Source organism: Podarcis pityusensis, assembly GCF_964106645.2.
Source record: "Podarcis pityusensis genome assembly, chromosome: 9".
In the NCBI taxonomy this organism is placed as follows: domain Eukaryota; kingdom Metazoa; phylum Chordata; class Lepidosauria; order Squamata; family Lacertidae; genus Podarcis; species Podarcis pityusensis.
This window is the reverse complement of record NC_138034.1, coordinates 16406717-16430190: the sequence shown is the minus strand read 5'-3', so window position 1 is coordinate 16430190 and position 23474 is coordinate 16406717. Positions and strand designations below refer to the sequence as shown.

The 23474-nt window shown below is 41.0% G+C and overlaps 1 protein-coding gene across 3 annotated transcripts in view; it reads right to left on the bottom strand.

Moving 5' to 3' along the window:
* Positions 1-23209, bottom strand: part of KLHL5 (kelch like family member 5) — a 54198-nt gene extending 30989 nt beyond the window's left edge. The window contains exons 1-2 of one of the 3 annotated variants that reach the window (XM_081019965.1): positions 22937-23209; positions 18805-18876 (exon numbers count right to left, since the gene is read on the bottom strand). Coding sequence is in view for 1 of the 3 variants with exons in the window: in XM_081019964.1 (XP_080876090.1) it covers positions 5192-5574 (383 nt within the window). In the remaining 2 variants the exon portion in view is untranslated. Of the gene's footprint in view, positions 1-5191; positions 5678-18804; positions 18877-22454; positions 22782-22936 lie in introns of those variants that run through there. The other 2 variants (XM_081019966.1, XM_081019964.1) reach the window with 2 other exon arrangements.
* Between the last annotated feature and the right edge of the window lie 265 nt (positions 23210-23474).

The window sequence follows — 23474 nt, the reverse complement described above, 5'->3', positions numbered from 1 at the left end:
GTAGTTTTGGTGCTTGGCTGCAACAGCAAATGATGGTTAGCTGCAAGCCAGAAACTAAATAATTAAGCAGAGCATCCGAAGGAAGGAGGAGAAAGTATACAAGCACAGGGCTCAATCCCTTAATGCCAAACTATGGCTTGTCGTTCTGTGATATGGTGAGTGCAGGTGTGTGTGTGTGTGTGTGTGTGTGTGTGTGTGTAGTACAACTATGCTGATGGACTCCAAGGTAGCATTCACTAGATGACATAGACATGAGCAACTATGTTCTTCCCAACATTCACATCACTAACCTGAACATAAAAGAGGAGACCGGATAGATTAGACCCTAGTCCAGCATTTGTTTCCATAGTAGCTAATGAAAGCAGGACATCAGCACAGTCAGTACATCACCACAGTCACACTCCTCCATTGTTGGACCCCAGCAACTGGTATTCAGCTGCATGCTGCCTTTGATCCAGGATGCCATCAGGACTAGTAGTCACTGAGAGACAAATTCATGGGGGCTAAGGCTAATTCAGCCTTTCTGAACCTGATGTCTTCAAGATGTTTTGAACTACAACTCCCATCAGTCACAGGCAGCATAGCCAGCAGTCAGGGATGATAAGTGTCATTCAGAAACATCTGGAGGACTAATAGTTCTGTACCTCTTGTTTAATGCCCTGTGTGAAGTACTTCTTTTTGTCTGCCCTGAATCTAACATCTCTCCACTTTATTGAATGACCCTGGGTTCTAGAATAATGAGAGGGAGTAAAACCTCTCTAGTCACTTTCCAGTACCATGCAAAATCTGAATTCTGTCAACTGAGATGGGTGGGGAAGTTACATCTTTTTCAGATCAAAGTGTTTCAGTTTGAATTCTAGTGTCATACGCTTACGATATACTGAGGAAATATGCCCAGTTCCCCTGCAACAATTGAACAACTGTGTTCATTACACAAAATGTCGTATTTCTTCTGTAACTATCTTTGACAGCACAATTCTGTGCATATCTACTCAAAATTAAGCCCAACTAAGTTCAATAGAAAGGGACGCAGGTGTAGCTGTGGTCTAAACCACAGAGCCTAGGGCTTGCCAATCAGAAAGTCGGCAGTTCGAATCCCCGCAACAGGGTGAGCTCCCTTCGCTCTGTCCCAACTCCTGCCAACCTAGCAGTTCGAAAGCACGTCCAAGTGCAAGTAGATAAATAGGTACCACCCCGGCGGGAAGGTAAACGGTGTTTCCATGCGCTGCTCTGGTTAGCCAGAAGCGGCTTAGTCATGCTGGCCACATGACCCGGAAGCTGTCTGCAGACAAACACTGGCTCCCTCGGCCTATAGAGCGAGATGAGCGCCGCAACCCCAGAGTCGTCCACGACTGGACCGAACGGTCAGGGGTACCTTTACCTTTAAGTCCAATAGGTCATACTCTCTAGTACTTGTGTATAAGGTTGCAGCCTAAATCTACTGCAAGAGTGAAGGTGCACATAAAAATATTAATTAAATTTTATATTTTCATCCTAACATGTTTCAAGTGCAGAGACTTTTTCAAAGGACTCTTTCAAAAGGACGTGAATTTTAGTTGATAAACCACAAGCAGCTGGTTCACTTGGTGGTGAATATAAGAGTAAACTTGCTAGGTGATTTAAATATACAATTTAATGAAATCACCCACAGTCTTGTGTGAAGTCTGTTGTTCAAGAACACTTAAAATCTGTTACAAACACACTACTGTCAAATCCTGCTAATTTAAAGAAGAAAAGCATGGTATGGTCACAAGAGCCCTTCTACTTCTTATCTTCTATCCTTGCAAACAACAACCAAGGGGATCAAATAAAGTACCCACACCCACATAAAGCACATATACAAGATCTTGAAAAAAAGATGCTTGAGAAGCATCTTTTCTGACAACACACAGTGCAGTTGAAGTATGAACAAATGTAAGAGAGTGCAACTGTCACTTCACTACAGGTTTATTTATAACCATATACAGTATGCAAGATCTCAAAGTGGCATGTAATTTTTATTATTTTTGCCAAATTAGTTTAGGGATACTTGAGGAACTTGATCTTTACAAATTCAACTAGAAATTGCACCTCCTATACATCAAACTTGGCTATCCACTGTATTTCCCACTTCCCAAATGTTCTAGTACAGTTCTCAGCTAAAAGAAAATCAGAACAGATTAAAAACATACATATTTTGGTAGAAAATTAATGTAGAAATGTACTCCAAGGTGCAATTTTGTGCATGAGATTAATGCAGAAACAAGATAGAATGGACTTCTGGGTGAATACATGAGAAAGTGACATAAACCAGAGAAAAATCGGTTTCTCCAATCCTAACTTTGTCCTGAGACTTTTGCAATTCATATCTATAAGATAATTTAGAGCCACTCAAATTTAAAAACAACCAAGCAAGCAAGCAAGCAAGCAAGCAAGCAAACAAACAAACAAACAAACAGAAAATACATATTATAAAGCAACTAAATCATTTCAACCATTTTCAAGTATGTGCATAACCTACAACTGAACACCAAGGTGTAGACAACACCTTTGGCTAAATTTTACATCCATAATTTTACATTTTTCAAGAAATAGCACCCAGGAGAGGTTGCTAAAGACAATCTTCTACACCAAGGTTAGGTTCTATTTCCAGCAACATAGCAGGTAATTTAATTATCCCCAGAACAAATAGTAGTACACATTGACACTATCATCACAACTTTTATTTACATGAATGCTTCAGCTACCAGCTTTAGCTGTTTTGGAACTGCAAGCATCTCTGCTGTTAAGATACTACAGTAATTCTGCAATCCAACTCCAGAAGTCTAGGCAATTTCTGGTATGTCTTAGGTCCCTATTAATTGTAACACTACAAATGGAATTCCACAGGAAAAGTCTACATTTCATTAGATCCATAGGAGAAAGGAGATTTAAATGCTAATGAAAGACATAGGTGTGCACTGTTTTTGTTTTTATTCATCTTTCACTACTCATCTCTTAAGTAAAAATTACAAAGCAACAGATTCTGATAAAGTTTTTGACATCAGAACATATTTCTAATGAAGAAAGCTATGCCTTGTTTTACAAGAAAACACAACCAAAATTCTCATTGTTGACAGCAAGTAAAAGTAAAATAAGTAAAATAAAAAAAGATGAAGGAAAAAAAATACTAAATACTGGCAAAACTCCAGCCTTTATAAACAGAGAGATGAATGTCTACTTACATGGTGTTCCCCATGCCAATGGATTTCATGCAAGAAGGTGGCATCACAAGGGGGGAATCCCCAAAAGTCCTAACCAGGCAGGCAATCTAAGCAGTCAGAATAGTGGAGAAGGAAGCCTTTTGAACCAGAATGCTTTGACCACTCTGGACCCAACCTTCAGCAGACTTAAGACCTGAGTGCATTGTTCTACCAGACCTTTCCACCTCTTCTTAGCTAAAGTGATAAATCCTGTAGGGTCAGAGACACACGTGCTGGCCACATCTCACACAACAGGACCTCTTACTCCTAATCAAGTTGATGCAGCTGGACACTGAGCATGTTGTGACTATTGGCAAAAATGCATGCCTGGGCTGGGAGCTGGCAGCCATAAGGGGAGAACTGCAAGAATGGATTGACACCTTGTTGGAAAGTGTATAGCACTTTATTGTAGCATGCCTGGTGTTGTTTTGTAACTTCACACAGCTACAGAGCGCTGGATGAATAAATGGGATGTACACTTGACCTCCAGACTTTGCACTTCTCTACAGTCATCTTCCATTGCATGCAAACATGGGATTGGATCATGCCCATTAACCTGCATATACATTAGCATGTTTGCAAGTGCAAATGGAGGTAGTGGTGGGGATACAGTAGCTCTATTAACTGGGGATGCTGTATCTGGAGAGATGCTAATGTTTTCTTCCACATTTATTATTTAACCAGCCCCTGCACCACTTTAATGATGATCACCAACAAACCAGAATTGCTGTTCTGTGCTGCTTTGTACTCCAGAGAAACATCTCTGCAAGAATGGGACCTTTCTTTTACAGAATTCATTTGACACCTTGCAAATAATTTGTGTACTAACAGTAATGTCTTTGTACAAACACCGAACAGATGTTTTATAAAACACTAAAATCAGTCCATGTAGCCTGAGGTACAAATATTACTCTAGCCATCTACATTCATTATTTACCTAGTTACTTTTTCAAACATTTTGGATTTAAACCTTCAGCTTCAATACAATTTTTCCACATGGCACTTTTTAAAAATGCATTGAAAAATAAGTCAAATTTGTGTTTTTCCTTCCAACTCTCCTACTCTTCTGAAATATGATTTCTTCTCAGTGCAAAAACTCAAATAAAAATATGCAAATACACTTTGACTGGAGGGATCAATCAGCAACTAGCTTCACCAATACACAACATTACAAAGTGCAAAGTAGCAAAATACATTTTAAAAGTACCACTTCTGTAGTATACAGCTGAATAAATTAAAGAAGATAAAAGAAAACTTGACACCTCCCCCCAAAATAAAATTGCAATTTAAAAAATTCTATTGGAAAATAAACACAGTAGGGTAAATTATTACAGAGCAATCAAATATATGTCTTCTCAGTAAGTTCAATTGGATTTACTCTCAGGTAAGTGTATATAGGATTGCTGTCTCAAATACCATAAAATACCTAAAATGTTCAACTAGCATAATGTTATGGAAAAATATTATTTTAATTTTACCATAAATGCAACCCCAGTCATATATTCTCTACAGTATGACACCCAACCTTTTTTCCGCTAGACTGGTTCAAACAGCCTCAAAAACTAACCTTAAAAATTACTCTGTTTCTGCCTCATGTTCAGAACACAAGTAGTAATTTCCAGAAAAAAATAGGTCAAGGTAACACATTAGAATGCAGAACATACCTAGAGATTACAGCTAAAATATCTGCCTCCTAGTTCCATCAACCCTTCTTCACAGAGCCTTGAAAATGTAGCTGCTACAGAATGCAAATTCCATCTCCAGCCTCTTTAGAAATACTTTTGAAACAGGTTTCCAGTACCAGTGAAAGAAACATTATATATACACTGCAAAATAGTTAGAATTCCAGTTCCTTGGCTGCACCATGGTTAAGTATTTTTACAGCACCACAGTGGAAGGTGTCCCCCTCCCCCATTTTATGCATAGAAATATAGGGCACAACTAATTTCTCACAATAAGGAAGTAACAACCTGCATGAACTGCTGTCAGATACATTTTCTTCTTCACTAGCTCCATCTTCAGCATTTGGTCTTTCAAGCCAATGTGCACCTTCACAGTCCTCTGCGGTGATCTCAAATGTAGGCACTTCAGAGCTGGATGCCATTGGCCAAGAAGGTGAATTCTGGAAAACCTGTTGGTTGGACTTCGGAAAACCAATTGATGTAAAAGGCAGTGGTAGGGTGCCTGGATTCAGGAACTTTATCCCACCAGTAGTTGCATTATGTCCTCTGTCCCAGAAGTCTCCTGGCTGGCAGTCGATGCTAGGTTTAGGAGTAGATTGCTGGTGCCCAAACCACCTCCATCTGATTTTTAAAATCTGCTTCACGTCGAACTCTTTACGAGAGCCAGACATCTTCAGTGAGAGCAAGTTATCGTCTAGGCAACAGGGCAAGCAGCAATGCACATAAAGAAGATTTGTTCATCCAACCAGGACAAGAGAAACACATGGTCTGCCTGTTTATGAGTAGATGGGTGTCACTCCCCCTTTTCCTCCTTTTCTTTCTTTTGAAAGAATACTATTACATTCAAATATGGAGCACAGGATTTTGTAGGAAGCCCTCTTATCTAAATAATTAGAAGGGGTTAATTAAAAAGAAAACGAACAGAGAAGGCTGAATTGCTACTTTCATCAGGAAGGACACTAATCAGCTTCATTAAAGCATCTACTGCCTTTTCTCTCGCTTGTCTCCTCATCCTCTTACCATTAACTCCTGCCAGCACTAACAGCTTGTATAAAAGCACTTTCAGAGACTGCCCACAAGCTCTTTTTCCTAAACCACAAATGACTAAGATCACAATTCCTATGCTCTCTCAGAGGCTCTGTTACTTATCCTGTTAACCCTTTCCTTTACAAATATTGGGGTGGAGGGGGGAGAGAAGTGGAAGAAAGAACTGAATCACCACCATGATTTCAAAACCCACTGAAATATTCTGCTTCAGTTAATGACCACACATATGTAAGAGTCATTCCAATACAGGGTAAACTGAACATAGAACAATTCCAATTTTGGTTTCTATTGTGTCTTTCTCCATTATAAACTATTGATGTAACTTTTTAAAAAAGAGAATACATGGCTAATGAACTGCAGGCTTTTCCCTATCAGTTATTTTAAGCACACAAGACGGCTGTCTTTAGAAGGGACAAGCCTCCCCCCCCCCCCAATGACATGAACAAAAAGGAACACAAATCTGACAAAACAAATGTGAGTGGAGAGGCACAATTTTTGCGCCCCTGCCCCCGGGGTTACACACTTGGTGGGGGCCAACCTAGTCAACCCATAGGTATGCCTCTGTGGACAATTTCCCACCCCACATCACTGGTGTCTCGGAACTAGCAAGTACCCAGGTTCTCTGACTAATCCCTTTTCCATGTTTGAGTGTACAGCTTACTATAGACAGCAACTTCCAAACACTTACGTTTGGACAGAGTATGTTAACATATATGCATAGTCTATCATTTTCAGAGTAACTAAGTAATATGGATGTGGCCCAACAGTGCTTTTTCTCAGCAATGTAATTCAAGCATGGCTCCTGCTTCATCCCCCCTACCTTGGTTTCTTCCTTTCAATTATTGAATGTTGTCTAAAAGAAGAAAAAGCAAAGCAAAGCAAATATAATAAAACATTAACAACAACAAAAACTTTTCTGACTACTACAAGCCATGAGGATTTGCCCTTTTATGAATGGGGGGCAAAAAAATTGCTCATCTTTTGTTTGTGCTTATTTCAGCTTGAATCAGCATTTCCAGTCAAGTTTATATACTTGTGAAAATACAACTTCACAAGCACTGCCTTTCAGAGGAAGGTCACTGCAGATTTCTCTCCCCCAAACTATGGCTGGTAACATTACATTTTTACCTCAGTGACAGAGTCATTTCACACATGGCAGACAATTCAGCTAATCTCAGGCCAAGGGCTTCCAGTTCCTTCAGCAGTCCTGCATCACATAAGCAGCCTTAATCAGTATATGCTACGCTCAGCCTTTGGGTCAGCTGGTCCTCTTCAACTGATACTGTCTGAATTTTTGCGATACCGCAGCTAATACATATTTACTAGCATTCTAGAAACCTAGACCATTATGCAGGCATAACAGCTCTAAAACATTATTTACATTGTCTGAACCTTCTGTAAGAACTGTAATTTACAAATTTTTAGAACATGCAATTGCACTCAAAATTAGAAAAGATAACCAATTAGAGATTCAGCAACCCCAGGTATGCTTTGGCTAGATTCAAATAGGTGGGTTGATTTTTCTGAAGAATTTATACCCCCTCTAATTGTTTCCACACATGCAAAATTGTTGAAACAGAGTATTGACTTCTATTAACATTAAATTTGCATGGGCTAAAAAAGCAGGGATTTTCCATATTGCACTGGGTTTCTAAATTGATTAAATTAGAGCTGCCAACCAAGTGCTCTACTTTTGCTCAGCACATGCTGTTTTAAAAGATAAGACAGCAGAACAACTTGCAATGTAATTAATCATCATTTCTCAACATATGCGGCTCCTGAATAATAAGCAGACTGAAAAAAGGCTTTGCATCAAAGCAGAATCCTAAATTTGACAGGAGGTATGGAGTTTAATGATAAAAACTCACATAGTCAATGCAACGTATTTTAAGAGTGTGAGGCCCGATTCATACAACCAATTTTAAAACGATGTGCAAAACTGCCCTCATACGATCATTATGAGCTGCTGTTGTTACAAATCTAGCACAAGTTGTGCGAGATGGATGGATAGAAGGATTAAAGGTTGATGAAGGTTTATTCAGATATGCCAGTACCATCCAACTCATGGTGAACAGCTGAGAAGAGATTCACAAAACCTCACATCCCCAACAGTGGTTACCTATATAAGAAGGGATGTGGGTGGCGCTGTGGTCTAAACCACTGAGCCTCTTGGGCTTGCCCAGAAGGTTGGCAGTTCGAATCCGCACAATGGGGTGAGCTCCTGTTGCTCTGTCCCAGCTCCTGCCTACCTAGCAGTTCGAAAACACGCTAGTGCAAGTAGGTACCGCAGTGGCAGGAAGGTAAACGGCGTTTCCGTGTGCTCTGGTTTCTATTACAGTGTTCTGTTACGCCAGAAGCTGTTTAGTCATGCTGGCCACATGACCCGGAAAGCTGTCTGTGGACAAACGCTGACTCCCTCGGCCTGAAAGCGAGATGAGCGCCGCAACCTCACAGTCGCCTTTGACTGGACTTAACCATCCAGGGGTCCTTAACCTATCTATATAAGCCCTACCTTCTCTACAAAAAACTAGTTATCAGTAGTCCCTAGCTTGACTGCAAGTTTATAATCAGTGTTTTCAATTGAGCCTTTGATTTCCCCCTCCTCATTTATTCTACTTAAGATGTTTATATAAAATTACTGGTAGCATTGTTTTGGGGGTGTCTTTACATGGTAAAATACAATTTAACACACAATGGCCCATTCACATAGCACAGTAAGCCAAACAATGGCTTACCAGGACAGTGTGAATGTGCGGGATCCTGGAGAGGAATGCACAGACACTTTGCTCTTCCCAATCTTTTTTACTTCTGCAGCACACTTACCTAAGCTTAGGTTTAGCTGAGCAGGTCACCTGTGGTTAAGGTCTTTCCTCACTAACTGCAAGCAAGTTCATGTGAATCTCACTAAAGGTAAAGGTAAAGGTACCCCTGACTATTAGGTCCAGTCACGGACAACTCTGGGGTTGAGTGCTCATCTTGCTCTATAGGCCGAGAGAGCCGGCGTTTGTCCGCAGACAGCTTCCAGGTCATGTGGCTAGCATGACTAAGCCGTTCTGGCGAAACCAGAGCGACACACGGAAAATGTTTTTGAACTGCTAGGTTGGCAGGATCAGGGACCAAGTAACGGGAGCTCAGCCCGTCGCGGGGATTCGAACCGCCGACCTTCTGATCGGCAAGCCCTAGGCTCTGTGGTTTAGACCACAGCGCCACCTGCGTCCCCTCACTAATTCCCCCAATTAAGAAAGGTTAGAATGACATTTCTAGGAACAATCAGGTCCAATGCAGTTATACTTGTGTATCCAGTAAATTTCCCCCAAGAAACAGGTTTGTTGACACACTTGTAAAATACAGGCATTCTTCTTGAAGAAGCCACCTCCCCCCCCCCCCCATGCAAAATAACTGGCATTGAGAGCTAATCCACACAGCCACTTCTGATTCTGGCTGTCAATTCATGACAACTTTGACCACTCCACTAAAATGAAATTCCCAAAGCTTGGTATGCTTGGTGAGTGTCCATTTCTCACAAAAACATATGCATTCTGGGCTCAAGTTCCAACTCTCCAAAAAGTTGGATTAAAATAAGAGTTTCACTTTGACAGTTCATAGGCTATGACAAACTGTGGTTTGGTATCCCTCCCTCCTTCCCACACGTGCAACTGTTTCTTCCATGGGTAGACAAACTAAGGGCTAGGGAGCTGGATCTGGCCCAATTGCCTTCTAAATCCGGCCTGTGGTTGGTCCAGGAATCAGCATGAGTTTTTCCATGAGTAGAATGTGCCCTTTTATTTAAAATGCATCTCTGGGTTATTTGTGGGGCATAGGAATTCATTCATCCCCCCCCAATATAGTCTGCCCCCCCACAAAGTCTGAGGGACAGTTGACCAGCCCCCTGCTGAAAAAGTTTGCTGACCCCGGTTTCTTTCCCCCCCTACTGGCTTGAGACAAACTACCCCAGTGTCTGTCCTCTCCCCAGCTACCTTTTTTTTTTAAAAAAAGATATTTATTAAAGTTTCAACATATTACAAAAATAAGAGAAAAAAAGTAAAAGAAAAGAAAAAAAAACAAAAATGAAAATACAAAGTAAAAACAGTTAAAAACAAATCAATCTTTCCATATCTTATCATTCATTTGCTTGTTTCCCTGACCTCCTCACACCTCCCTTTTTTGTATTCCAGTTCAATTAGTTAAGTCAGCAATTCCTTTCCCTCTTTGATTTTATCTTAATCTTTTATCTTAGTATATTATAACTTTAGATTATCACCTGTTAACAATCCATTTTTACATATTCCTTTATAACATTGCTGCTAAAAACCACTTAACTTCAATCCAACATCATTCTAACATTCTTTAACTTTACAGTGTTTCTGTAAATAGTTTTTAAATTTCTTCCAATCTTCTTGCACCAACTCTTCTCCCTGGTCTCGGATTCTGCCAGTCATTTCCGCCAGTTCCATATAGTCCATCACCTTCATCTGCCATTCTTCCAGAGTGGGTAAATCTTGTGTCTTCCAATACTTTGCAATAAGTATTCTTGCTGCTGTTGTAGCATACATAAAGAAAGTTCTATCCTTCTTTAACACCAATTGGCCAACCATGCCCAGGAGAAAGGCCTCTGGTTTCTTCAGAAAGGTATATTTAAATACCTTTTTCATTTCATTATAAATCATCTCCCAGAAAGCCTTAATCCTTGGGCATGTCCACCAAAGGTGAAAGAATGTACCTTCAGTTTCTTTACATTTCCAACATTTATTATCGGGCAAGTGATAGATTTTTGCAAGCTTGACTGGTGTCATGTACCACCTGTAAATCATTTTCATAATATTCTCTCTTAAGGCATTACATGCCGTAAACTTCATACCTGTGGTCCATAACTGTTCCCAGTCAGCCATCATTATGTTATGTCCAACATCTTGTGCCCATTTAATCATAGCAGATTTCACCGTTTCATCCTGAGTATTCCATTTCAACAGCAAGTTATACATCTTTGACAAAATCTTGGTTTTGGGGTCTAACAGTTCTGTTTCCAATTTTGATTTTTCCACCTGGAAGCCAATTTTCTTATCCAAATTATATGCCTCCATTATCTGATAATAATGAAGCCAATCTCGCACTTTATTTTTTAGTTTTTCAAAACTCTGCAATTTCAATTTGTCTCCCTCTTGTTCCAAAATTTCCCAATATTTCGGCCATTTGGCCTCCATATTGAGCTTTTTCTGAGCCTTCGCTTCCATCGGTGACAACCACCTTGGGGTTTTATTTTCAAGTAGGTCCTTATATCTTATCCAGACATTAAACAATGCTTTCTTGACAATATGATTTTTAAATGCTTTATGTGCTTTGACCTTATCATACCACACTCTCCCCAGCTACCTTGTACAACAGCTTCACTACGCAAGAAAGTAGAATAGCAGAGATACTGTTGCACACCACCCCAATTTTAACAGTTACTGAATCCAGGAATTTAGGGTGTCTAGCACCCACAAATTCATAACAATACCAGTCATGTCAGAGGGAGAAATGATGCCATTTGTGCTTTTCACAAACACAGAAAGATCTGTTTGCTTGCTTCATATATAGTCTACTTTTGGATCAAATTGCATTTGTGGTGATTTAACACTACAACACCAATTTACCATACAAACACAATGACTGAAATATATATACAATTCCATACATACATCCTTTTAACTTAGAAGTTGTTCCTTTATAATATCTAACACTTCCGAAGGTCTTACCCATTTTTAAATATTAACAAAATTGGCGTCTATTTTTCTTAAAGCCATCAACAAATGGATTTCAAACCCTAAAAGCAATTCTTTCTTTTAAAAAAACAAGCAAATGACATTCTAGTTAACCAATCAAAACAGTCAATTGACTCTTCTAAACTGTATGCCACTCTGCTTTAGAAGCATAATATACTTTCCATCAAATGAAATTTCAAGGCATTGCATGGTTTTTTTATTCGAGGGGAGCGTGTTATTTTTTTAAAAAAGATTTGGTAATTAAGGGGGAAATGAAACAAGGTAGTCTCAAGACAGTTACTTTACATGATTTCATTCATTTCATTTGTGAACTGTGACCAAATCAGTCAGTGCATAAGATACAACATAAGCTGACAACAGCTTTTCCCCCAGCATGTAAATTCTTTTGTCAAAAGTTTTTCTACCAACGTTTAGAGTGGGAGCCAAGTTGTGTGGAAGTTTTGTTATGGCTTTAACCTCTGCTAGTGCTATGATGTTTCAAGGGCTTGCATCACACAGATGGAGCCAATCACAAGGGACTTTCCTACACAACAGCCTCCAGCTTGGTTTGGAGAAATGATCAGGTGAGTAGAACCTTTCTAGCTGGCCCCATCCACATTGTACTAGGCCTGGGTCTGTGGGATGAGGTCACAGAAAACACCTTCCATGTTGCACTGCAACACTGAAAAAAGATCTGAAGCCTATTACTGACAGGATGCAAAAGTGCAGCTACTGTGGCATGCATTATTCACTTGGATTGGGGAAGCAACAATCCTTAGAATTACATTTATGCAAATTATATTAAACTTTTCTACACCAATAATTGAAATGCAAATTGAAAACTGCTCACCCATTTAAAAAGGCTCCCTTTGAACAACCTCTATGCTTATTCCTTGCTCCCGTTTTATCACTCAGATGCTTGATCTGTTTATCTGCATACCTAGCTGTGCAAAGTTGCACAGAGGTTATACTACAGACACCGTAAGAGGCAATCTTCAGAGGAATAATTTGCTCTGAAGCATTTATTCCTAAAACAAAATGGAACTCAGTGCCTTAGACAACTTGACCAGAATTTTCTACTATATGGCATTTATTGAAAATATTTATATATCACCTAGCAGTAGTATTTATCAATTTATAACTGGTATTTATATAAATTTATATACTGCTTACATGCCAAAATATTTTCAAGTATAAAATCAATTATAAAATCCAAACACAAAATACAATTCCACATTTCAATTCAAATTAAATTACATCAAAATTCCATCAGAACATTATAGACACCCACAATTAAAATTTATTATGAAATTTTATTATAAAATTTATTATGAAACGAGGCTGCTGCAGGCACAGCAATTAAAACAGTTTTTAAAAAAACCAATTTAATTCATCTTCAAGAGATGAATTATGAAAACGTCAAGGCAACATTAACAGTGAGTACAAAAATCAACATTAAAAAAAAAAAGCAACCAGCAAAGGTCTGGATAAAATGCTAATTTTCTGGTGTCACTGGTGCATTTTTTTTTCCTAGGGAAAGGCTACTCCAAAGAGGGGGCACCACAACAGAAAAGGCCCTCTCCCTGGTTGCTGTAAGGTAAGTTGATGCAGGCTGCAGCAGCACCAGGAAGGTTTCAGTACATGCTCTTACTAACTGGACAGGTTTTTATCTCAAATAACTTACTCCTAACACGGTGCCCTCCAGATGTTGTGGACTACAACTCCCATCATCCCTGACCAATAGCCATGCTTGATGGGACCGAGGTGAGCTGCAGTTCACAATACATTGGTACCTCCAGTTGAGAACGGGATCTGTTCTGGAGGTCCTGCCACATCCCAAGGAATTTGCAACCGGATGACCGCTTCTGTGCATGCGCGCAGTTTAACACTTCTGCACATGTGCGCGCGATGAAACCCAGAAAAATACTTCCGGGTTTGGCACGTTCGCATCCCGAAGATTACGTATCCAGAGGGATATGTAAGCGGAGGTACAACTGTATCTGGAAGGCACCATGCTGGCTGCCAATGACCTAGGCTCAAGCAGTTTAGGACTCTATAGTACAATACCGCAAACCTGAACTGTAGTTTATATCATCAATTAAGATAGTTAAGGCATTGACTAGGAGAAAAATCTACCTCCTAAGGACAAGTTCAAACAAGATTTTATACTACAGTACAAGAAATACAGACTATACAGCATGCTCCAATTGTGCACAGGTGTATTTGCTTTATAAAATACATGCAAGAGGAAAAGGTAATCCCCACCCCATATATCTATTTTAAGAAACAAATGGCTAAAGATAAAAGAGTATGCAAATAAAATCTGATACATAGTGCATGTATGCAGGTATCACTCCAAAAGCCTCATTCAGAGAGGCTGCAGTTAAATTTCCTTACTCACGTGAGCAATATATTTTTTTTAAGTAGAGGATTAAGGTGGCTACCATTCTAGCGAATGATCAATATTCAACCACAAATAAATTACGGTAGTTTACTGTAGTTATTTTTTCTTTCAAACCAGCCACTTTAGATGAACAAGTAGATTTATCGCAACTGAAAACATGCATAATTCATCAAAATTCTTCATTGTCAAGACTGCAACACCAAAACCACCATGCCTACTTTTCTCCTGTAAACTGGTTGGAAATAAGCACTAATACTGTGAATTTATAAATTGTTTAACTTACACACACCAAAACACACACACTACCAGAAGGCAGATGAAATAGAAGTGTTTTATGATTCTTCTAAAAGATTTTCTGGCTAAGGCAAGTCTCCTTAAAAAGGATTTCCTGTTGTAGGAAAGCTGACAGAGAACACTCCTTTACAGCTTTAAAACATAATGCATACAACACAAGACACATTTGTAATGTGAACTTCCTGATGAGCACGCACATCTGCCTAAGCATCCTTGCAACTCCAATATAATGTCATAACTTGTGACAGCACATTAGTGCAGCAGTCATAAGATCCATCTTAAACATTCATTTACTGACTCAACAAGTTTGAGAATCGGGCCATTAAGTTGTAAAACACTGCTAAATATCACATGCCTATCTCATTAATTCATGAATGACATTAACAGTTTCAAGCCAAGGACTGGATCCACATAATCTTGCAACAAGGGAGCTTTGGACTTGACTTTCTCAGAAAAACTCAGAAAATATTCCCTTATTGAAAGGCAAAAAAGAAGGGGGAGGGGGAAAGAAGGAGGCAGTGATTTTTGCTTTTTAAAACAGTTTGGCATAATTAGTTCATTCAGCGATTTTGGCAAAGCATACTGTCAGGGAACTGACATCGGAGCTAGAGGCGGAGGGAAGGCTCTCAAATGATGCTGGAGAAGGGCCCAGCAGGGAGAGAGGCAGCTCAGTAGATGGGGAAGCAAATCAGCGCAACACCAGGGATAAAGGGGGGCAGATGGGGGAATCGGCGAGAGGGCTCCAGGACTCTTCACCGGACACCAGCGGGAGAGCACGGGTCCTCCGCTACCCACGCCCTCCCTGCGCAGAAGACTTCCGCGCAGGGAGAGTAGGAGGAGACTTGGCGTCAAACAACTTTTATGTTGGAAAAGGTTTAAGAAACGCCCACTGACGGATTCTGCTAGCGACTGAGGCAGCCACGAAGTGAAGGGCTGTCCAGACAGAAAGGTTTAACCAGGCAACATAGCCAGGAGAGGCGGCAACTTACGCACGAGCAACCCATACTCATTACACATACATTGGGCATTATATCTAAACTTGTTAACTTGCACTTGTCCTAGAAATCAGGTTTGGATCTTGGTCTGCGTGGCAAGCACAAACCATAGTTTGATAGCTTGGGTGTAATGGTTTGCTACAAGCCAGAAAATAACTTATTCCCTTAAGTACAGTAGAGGAGGAGGGAGTGTACAGGCATGTGGCCTCTTCTAGCGTCACAGTCCAAGCGCCAACCACGGTTCAGAATTATTGCTAGACTGAGCCATAAAGAAGCTCTTTCGATCCTGGCCAAAGAAAGAAAGAGCTCCCCACCAGAGATGTTATTTCATTATTGGAAAAATAGCCTCTATGAGCTTGAAGACAGTTTTATGGGTCAAAGAAATCGAAACTAAACACCTTCTTCATCCAATCAGACAACCTTACTAGGTGGGCTTGAATGTTGTCATCTCTCAAGATATGTAAAATATGATATTAACCTATTTCACAGGATTTTTATTACAAAACAGTGAGGCTTCTTATTGATTAAACATGCACTGGATTGGGCTGTAAGCCACTTAGTTCAGAACACGTTCTGCATAATAATGGTAATAAATAATATAACATTAGTCTGGAATGTTTTTTGTTTTCGTTGACAATATGACAAAGAAAAGCATGGACAACTAATAAAAGTTCATTAATATGGAAAAACTTGTGTGTAATACAAGGTATCAGACTGTTTTTGGTTATTAAGTACATTTGAGAAAACAACCTAAAATTATGATCTATATATACCAAACAGACTTAATATTGCAAATGGGTTATTACTGCAAATATACATACATGCATACATAACATTTAAATATGGCAAATGGATAATTGACAACAGGCTTTTTTTTTAAGCCTATCACAATTTCAATGGAAATAGTTCATTCAGATTAAATAGGGAGAGAATATACAAACTAGCTTTTTCACACATAAAACCCCAAACAAGAGCTTTCTTTTTTGGAAATATGACACAAATAAGAAAAAACAAAAATAAGCCCTAGCAGGAAGAGCCAGTGAGCAATCAATGTACACTGTCATTTACAAATTACAGTCCCTCTTACCAATTCATAACCTGAATCGAATTAGTCCAGTGAATCCTTCCACTATGAACTGTAAGTGAATGGTGGTCTGCAACAATGGTCTTTTGTGGTAATGCAATCAATAAAGTTGCAACAAACTACCTAAGACAGATCGGCTTTTTGATAATATTGTGCGGATGCTGCAAAAAACCTGCACTCTTCAACGAACACTCATATGGAGGCAACTACATATTCTTTTTCACTGCCTTCATTTCACTCCTCTTCCTTTGTTGTGCCTGCTTTCTAGATTATAAGTCCCAGAGGGAAAGGGATCCTTTCATACATTTTAACATACCTTGATGACACTATACAAATATTATTTTCTAAGCATTTTTAATTTGTTGTTTCTGCATGCTAATGCTATAATACTATTTCTATGCTCAAGTAATACTATCTTCCTTTTTGTTTCTGACAAAAATATGCAAAGAGGAAAGCACAGATGGCCAGGAACTGAAAGGGTGAAGTTCACATTTTGTCTGAAAGAGCGTCTAGTCTTATTATAAATATGAAAAAGATACTCTTGAACTTGAAAGAATAACCAAAGGCTTCCTAACCCAACATTAATAGCACACTGTTAAAACAAAATACAACCATGCCCTCCAACTTTGAAAATGTTTGAAGAAACATCTGTCTAATTACCACACAGCACCATTTTCTTCCATAATGCTGAATCAGGCCAAATAGTCTGTTTGGCCAATGTGCTGAACAATCAATATAAACTACAACAGGTTTTCTCGCTAACTACATGCAAAGTTCTTCCAGATTAGTTCATTAAGCTCTCTGGGCCTGCTAAGCTATTTAACATTTGCTCCAAATTCAAAAATATTTATGATGGCATTTCTTAAACCTTGTGAAAAGAATGCATGCCACAAGTCTGACCCAGGTAAGATGCTGATCCCAAAATCATTAAGAAAATAGTGGTGCCATTCAGAATCATGTTAGGAAATCATAACTTGTATTTGCTAACTTCATGGAGTGAGTGCTGATGCGCCTGTAGCCAAAACACCACAACCAATGCACAAGCAGGTGGTATCAGCGGAACAACAACATTTGCAGGAGTACAAAAAACACTAGGGACCCCTGCTAAAAGGTTGCATTCAGTGAAGTTATCCCATTTTCATCCTGTCCCTCTACTCCCCTTTCATATCCTCCAAATCTGGAAAGGAGATTCTGACTAAACATCAGAAAGAATTTTCTGACAGAAAGAGCTGTTTAACAGTGGAATGGTCACCTCCAGAAACTGTGGACTCTCCTTCCTTCGAGGTTTTAAGCAGAGGTTGGATGGCCATATGCCATGGATGCTTTAGTTAAGACGATGATGATGATGAAGATGATGATGATGATGATTGTATTTATATCCCGCCCATCCAGCTGGGTTTCCCCAGCCACCCTGGGAGGCTTACAGCATATATAAAACACAGTGAAATATCAAATATTAAAAACTTCCCAATACAGGGCTGCCTTCAGATGTCTACTAAAAGTTATGTAATTCTTTATCTCCTTGACATCTGAAGGAAGGGCTTTCCACAGGGATGGTGCCACTACCGACAGATTCCTGCATTGCAGGAGATTGGATTAGATGATCCTTGTGGTCCCTTCCAACTCTACATTTCTCTGATTCTTTTTCTCTGATGGAAGGACTCCTTCCTCTGGAAAATCATGAACCTCTAGATGTAACTTAAAAGTTCGGGAACTTATACAAGACAAGTTCAAATGTGCCCAAACACCCCTCATTTTCTGAGGCAGTCATACAAGAGGTTGGATTCAGATTTAATGTAACTTGGATTATAAAGAACCCATATGAAAAGTTAATCATGATGAAGACCCACTGATTTCAATGAAAAAGTAAGTTGAAATAATGCTGCAATCCTATACTTATATATTAGGAAACAAGTCTCCCTAGATTAAATTAAAATTATTTTATTTGTGTGTGTTTTTAAACCCTCAAAGCAGTTTCCAAAAAGAATAGAACAATAAAATTATCAATAAAAACAGTTTGAAACAGCTATTTTTAAATGAGTCATCCTTCTGAGCATGGATGCATAAAATAGGTGTTACTGTCTTGCTTTACAAAAACCCACAGGGCATAATTCTGCCAAGTAAAGAACTAGGAAATCCCAATGGTTTCAATGAAAGACTTGAAGCTCTATGCTACACGTGGTTTCTATCCTATGCATGATTCCTCTGAATCCAACTATTACTGAATTGCTATCTAGTGTAAAACACTGTGGACTTCTAGCATGAAATCAATGGGATTGAAGAATTAAACTTTCGCTTGATGGGTCCATAATTTGTAACAATATTTTAAAAGTTACCTATATTCTTGTTTAGATGGTATGCAGTTCCATCCTCATCTCTTTCAAGACGTTCCAGCCCACCAGATGAATCTTAAGGGAGAAAAAACATTAAAATATTATTCAGAAAAAATAAAAATACATAATAAATATATGTCAATGTAAACAATGTATAAGGAACACATAAGGCATTGCCAAATTTATAATAAATCTGCTGAACATTTTTTTTTGCATTTTTTTTGGAGCTACATACCAAAAATTGATTGCTCTTGGGAAATTTTATTTTTGGGCATGACATTTTGAACTGGTTCACAAGCAGCACCAGATGACAAAAAAAAGACTTGCACTACTTACTCCCCCTTCCCCCTGAACTCTATTTCAAATCAGCTACTTTTTTGAAACCACTGTTTGCTGATCCCTCCAGACTGGTTGTGCCATCTCTACCAACCAGGACTGATTGCCATGTTTTCCTTCATGAAAGTATAAGGCCTGATTTAACACAGGGCACATGTGGTGAGGGGGATAGAGCAATTTCCTATGTTCCTATACTAGTTTATACTTTTTTGTCCGTCTAGTCCAGTACAGTGGTACCTCAGGTTAAGTACTTAATTCGTTCCGGAGGTCTGTACTTAACCTGAAACTGTTCTTAACCTGAAGCACCACTTTAGCTAATGGGGCCTCCTGCTGCTGCCGCGCCGCCGGAGCACGATTTCTGTTCTCATCCTGAAGCAAACTTCTTAACCTGAAGCACTATTTCTGGGTTAGCGGAGTCTGTAACCTGAAGTGTATGTAACCTGAAGTGTATGTAACCTGAGGTACCACTGTATTTACGGGCAGCAGATCTTCAGGGTAGTACTTCCAGGTTAGCGGAGTCTGTTACCCGAAGTGTTTGTAACCTGAGGTGTTTGTAACTCGAGGTACCACTGTATTCCCCATTTTAGACTCGCATGACCCCAAAATTGAACTCTCTTCAAGCTGATTGTTAGGCATTCTAAAAATCTATGTACAGTGGAACCTTGGTTCTCAAACTTAATCCGTTCCGGAAGTCCGTTTGACTCCCGAAACATTTGGAAACCAAGGCTGATTGGTGCAGGTGCCCTGGAAACAACAGGCAACAACCGCACCGGACATTCGGCTTCCAAAAAACATTCGAAAACACTTACTTCCAGGTTTTAGGTGTTCGGGAGCCGATTTGTTTGTCAACTGAGCCGTTCGAGAACCAAGGTTCCACTGTATTTGACACTTCATCATACAATACATCAACTACTCTGATGTAGACCATGTTTACTTGAAGGGAAATCATGAATGTCAAGGATAATTATTCCAGTTTGAGTAACACAAAGCTGAGAGTGTGACCTTATGTATGGAGGATGAAACATGGAGCTTCAAGAGAAAAATCTTATGACTAGGGGCTCATGCAGACTTCCTTTTGTGCAATGTTTCTAGGCAAAGTCTGTGCTTTAAAGTGCTGTTTCTAAACATGTTTTTTTTTGCCCTAGCTGTTTTCTAGCGAAAACCCGCTCTTCAACCATTGAAAACCTGAATTGCCACTTGTTCTGATTTAATGTTAAAAAGTGGGTTTTCCTGGGGAAAGCAGAAGGATGGAAAAAAGTGCACTTGGCCAAGGAGCTTTAAAGCACAGGCCTGTGCCAAGAAAGCACGGGGCGTAAGTTAAGTGTGGATGAACCCTAAATCCAGCACTTTCCTGCAGTTTAAATGTAACTCTGGGCTTGACACTAAAACCCTCACAGCATCCTGTCTGGTCTTGTCCACAGCATAACTATATCCGGATGCAAGATCAGGTTTAATGGACAAGTCATTTTAGTTTGGACTCTGAAGATTCAAAACAGAGCCACACAGAACTGGGAAAGAAAACAAAAAATGAAATAAAACAAAAACACTTTCAGGATGTAACAGAATTATTGTTTCTAGTAAGAGTCGTGTTTCCTAGATAAAATATTGCTGGTGGAAGAATACTAATGTAATATCCCAACAGCACAGCTACTCATGTATATTTGCCATTTCCACACACCCCAAGCAAAGTTTAAAGGGGTCCTGGTTTTAAAAGGGCACAACAGAAAACATTCCTTGCAGAGTTGTTTTCATTATACAGCAAACCTGCAACTTGTGCACATTTAACCTGTGCACATTCAGCTATATGCACATGGTAAAAAATAAAAAAGAAGAAGAAAGGGGCCAGGGTTCTGGGGGAAATGATTTTTGGCAATTCCACTCACCACTGAATCTAATGGGTTTTGACTGTAAGTGATTTTGGCTTCATGTACTTAAAGCAGAATGCAACCCCCACAAACTGTAGGCTCACTGTACATGTTTTCTAAACTAGGAGTGTAAAATGACTTTAACTACGTATATGGATATTCTGCTTTTCTTTAAAGGTAAAGGGACCCCTGACCATTAGGTCCAGTCGTGGCCGACTCTGGGGTTGCGGCGCTCATCTCGCTTTATTGGCTGAGGGAGCCAGCATACAGCTTCCGGATCATGCGGCCAGCATGACTAAGCTGCTTCTGGCAAACCAGAGCAGTGCACGAAAACGCCGTTTACCTTCCCGCTGGAGCGGTACCTATTTATCTACTCGCACTTTGATGTGCTTTCGAACTGCTAGGTTGGCAGGAGCAGGACCGAGCAACGGGAGCTCACCCCGTTACGGGGATTCGAACCGCCGACCTTCTGATCGGCAAGTCCTAGGCTCTGTGGTTTAACGCACAGTGCCACCCGCGTCCATCATACAAACCAAATTGCCTGGAAAAGGCAGCTCAAATGCAACGGGACAGATGCCACTCACACACACACTTCTCCCTGCCACCCAAGCTCTCGCACAGTCTGAATCCGTCTTTCTTAATAGAGCAAAATAAAGCAAGGAGGGAAGGAGACCCATCTAATCTTTGCACAGGTCATGAACCACAGTCCACGGCAATTAATTTTTGATTACTTTTAATGCTGCATTACATTAGCTTCCCCAGATCAGATGACTCATTCACCTGAAAGAGAGATGCCCCGGGTTACAAAATATTACACATACTCACAAAGGAATAGAATAAATTGCCAACGGAACATAACTGAGCTTGAGTTTGAAAAACGTAGCTCCTATCAATGTCATAAATCTTGACTGAGCCGTAAGTAGCATGGTTCTCTGGGGTACAGATGGTGGTACAAGGGCTCCCGCTCCTAGAGAAGTAGGCAACACTTGCTAATACTTCCTAAGTTCATCAAAACCTTAAGTTTACCAGTGCAAGGAGAAGGGTAAGGATTTGGAGCAAAACTATCCCTTTCTCCCTTTCTCCTAAAACAGGCTGGGAGAGGCAGGGTAAGAGATCCACAAGTTTTTAGTTCAAGACTATTACACCACATGAATGCAACCTTTAGCTCCAAATGTTAATTCAAAACGACTGTCTTTTGATCATTCTCTACTCCCAGGCAGAAGAAAGGATTTGGACTCTCTAATGGGATTCTATTAGCTTTTGCTCTGCAGCAATTCTAAAACAAACCCCTGACATCATTTAAAGCGGTATAGTTTAATAGAATCATAGAGCAGTTAGGGACCCCGAGGGTCATCTAGCCCAACCCCCTACAAAGCAAGAATCTCAACTAGAGTACAGACGTCGGAAACCCAGCATCTGCTTAAAAACCTCCAAGGAAGAAGACCCCATTACCTCCAGAGGAAGTCCACTGTCAAACAATGAAAGTCCAATCTTCACCTACAAGTATGCACTGAAAAGGTACGTGGGAACGCCTCCCCCTTGACACCCAGTTGGCAGTTAGGTCGAGGGTGGTCCAAAGATGGCAATCCTACACTAACTTTAAGTGGGTCTCTAAGAGCCCTCTGGAGCGACCACGGGGGAAAGGCGCTCTGCACATGTTCACGCGCTCGCTCCTCCTCTGTGGTGACTTCGCGCCAACTCCGGGGTTCGCCTCCCGCATCCGGGGAGGGGAGGCGAAACTTCCGGAGCTCGAACCCAACCGCCCCTTGCCTGACGCGCGTCCTTGAGGAGAAACCTCCGCCGCCGCCAACCGCCTCCCCTGAGAATCCTTGCAGGAAGGCACAGAATGCCAGCCGCCCCCTCAGGACGCCACACGCCGGAGCTGAGGGGGACGGCGCCCTGCCACTGCTTCCCCGCCCGAGCCCGGTCCTCACCTCGCTGCCGTCCCCCAGGGAGGGAAAGGCGGCTCCGGCCCCGTCCCGCTCGGGGAGGAAAAAGGCAAGTTGAGGCGAAGAGGGCGCCCCCTTCCCGGCCCCGACCGCCGGCGGCAACTCCCAGCTTCACAACAAAGCCCCCCCTCCTCCTCGGGAACGTTGGGCCACGCCTCCCAATGGGCGGGGCGATTCCCGCTGTGTGGCGGTTGAGAGAGGAGCGTTGGCCACGCCTCCTAACCAACCGCCAACTCGCCTCGGTTCCTTCGCCTCCCCGCCCCTTCGCTGCCAACATCGAAGGTTGCTTCGGCGAGGAAAGCGGGAGTTGAGGAGACGACCGTTGGTCTCGCGCCGACCACCGCCCGCAGGCGCTCGCGACGGCAGAGCGCGGGCGGGCGGGCGGGCAAGAAGCGGAGCGTTTACTTCCGCGAGCTCCGAGGAAGAAGAGGCGGCTGAGGCGGGAGATGGGATGGCCCGGAGGGCGGGTTTATGCAAAGCAGGAGCCTGGCCGCTTTCTGTCACCGCCTGAGGGAAGGAGCCG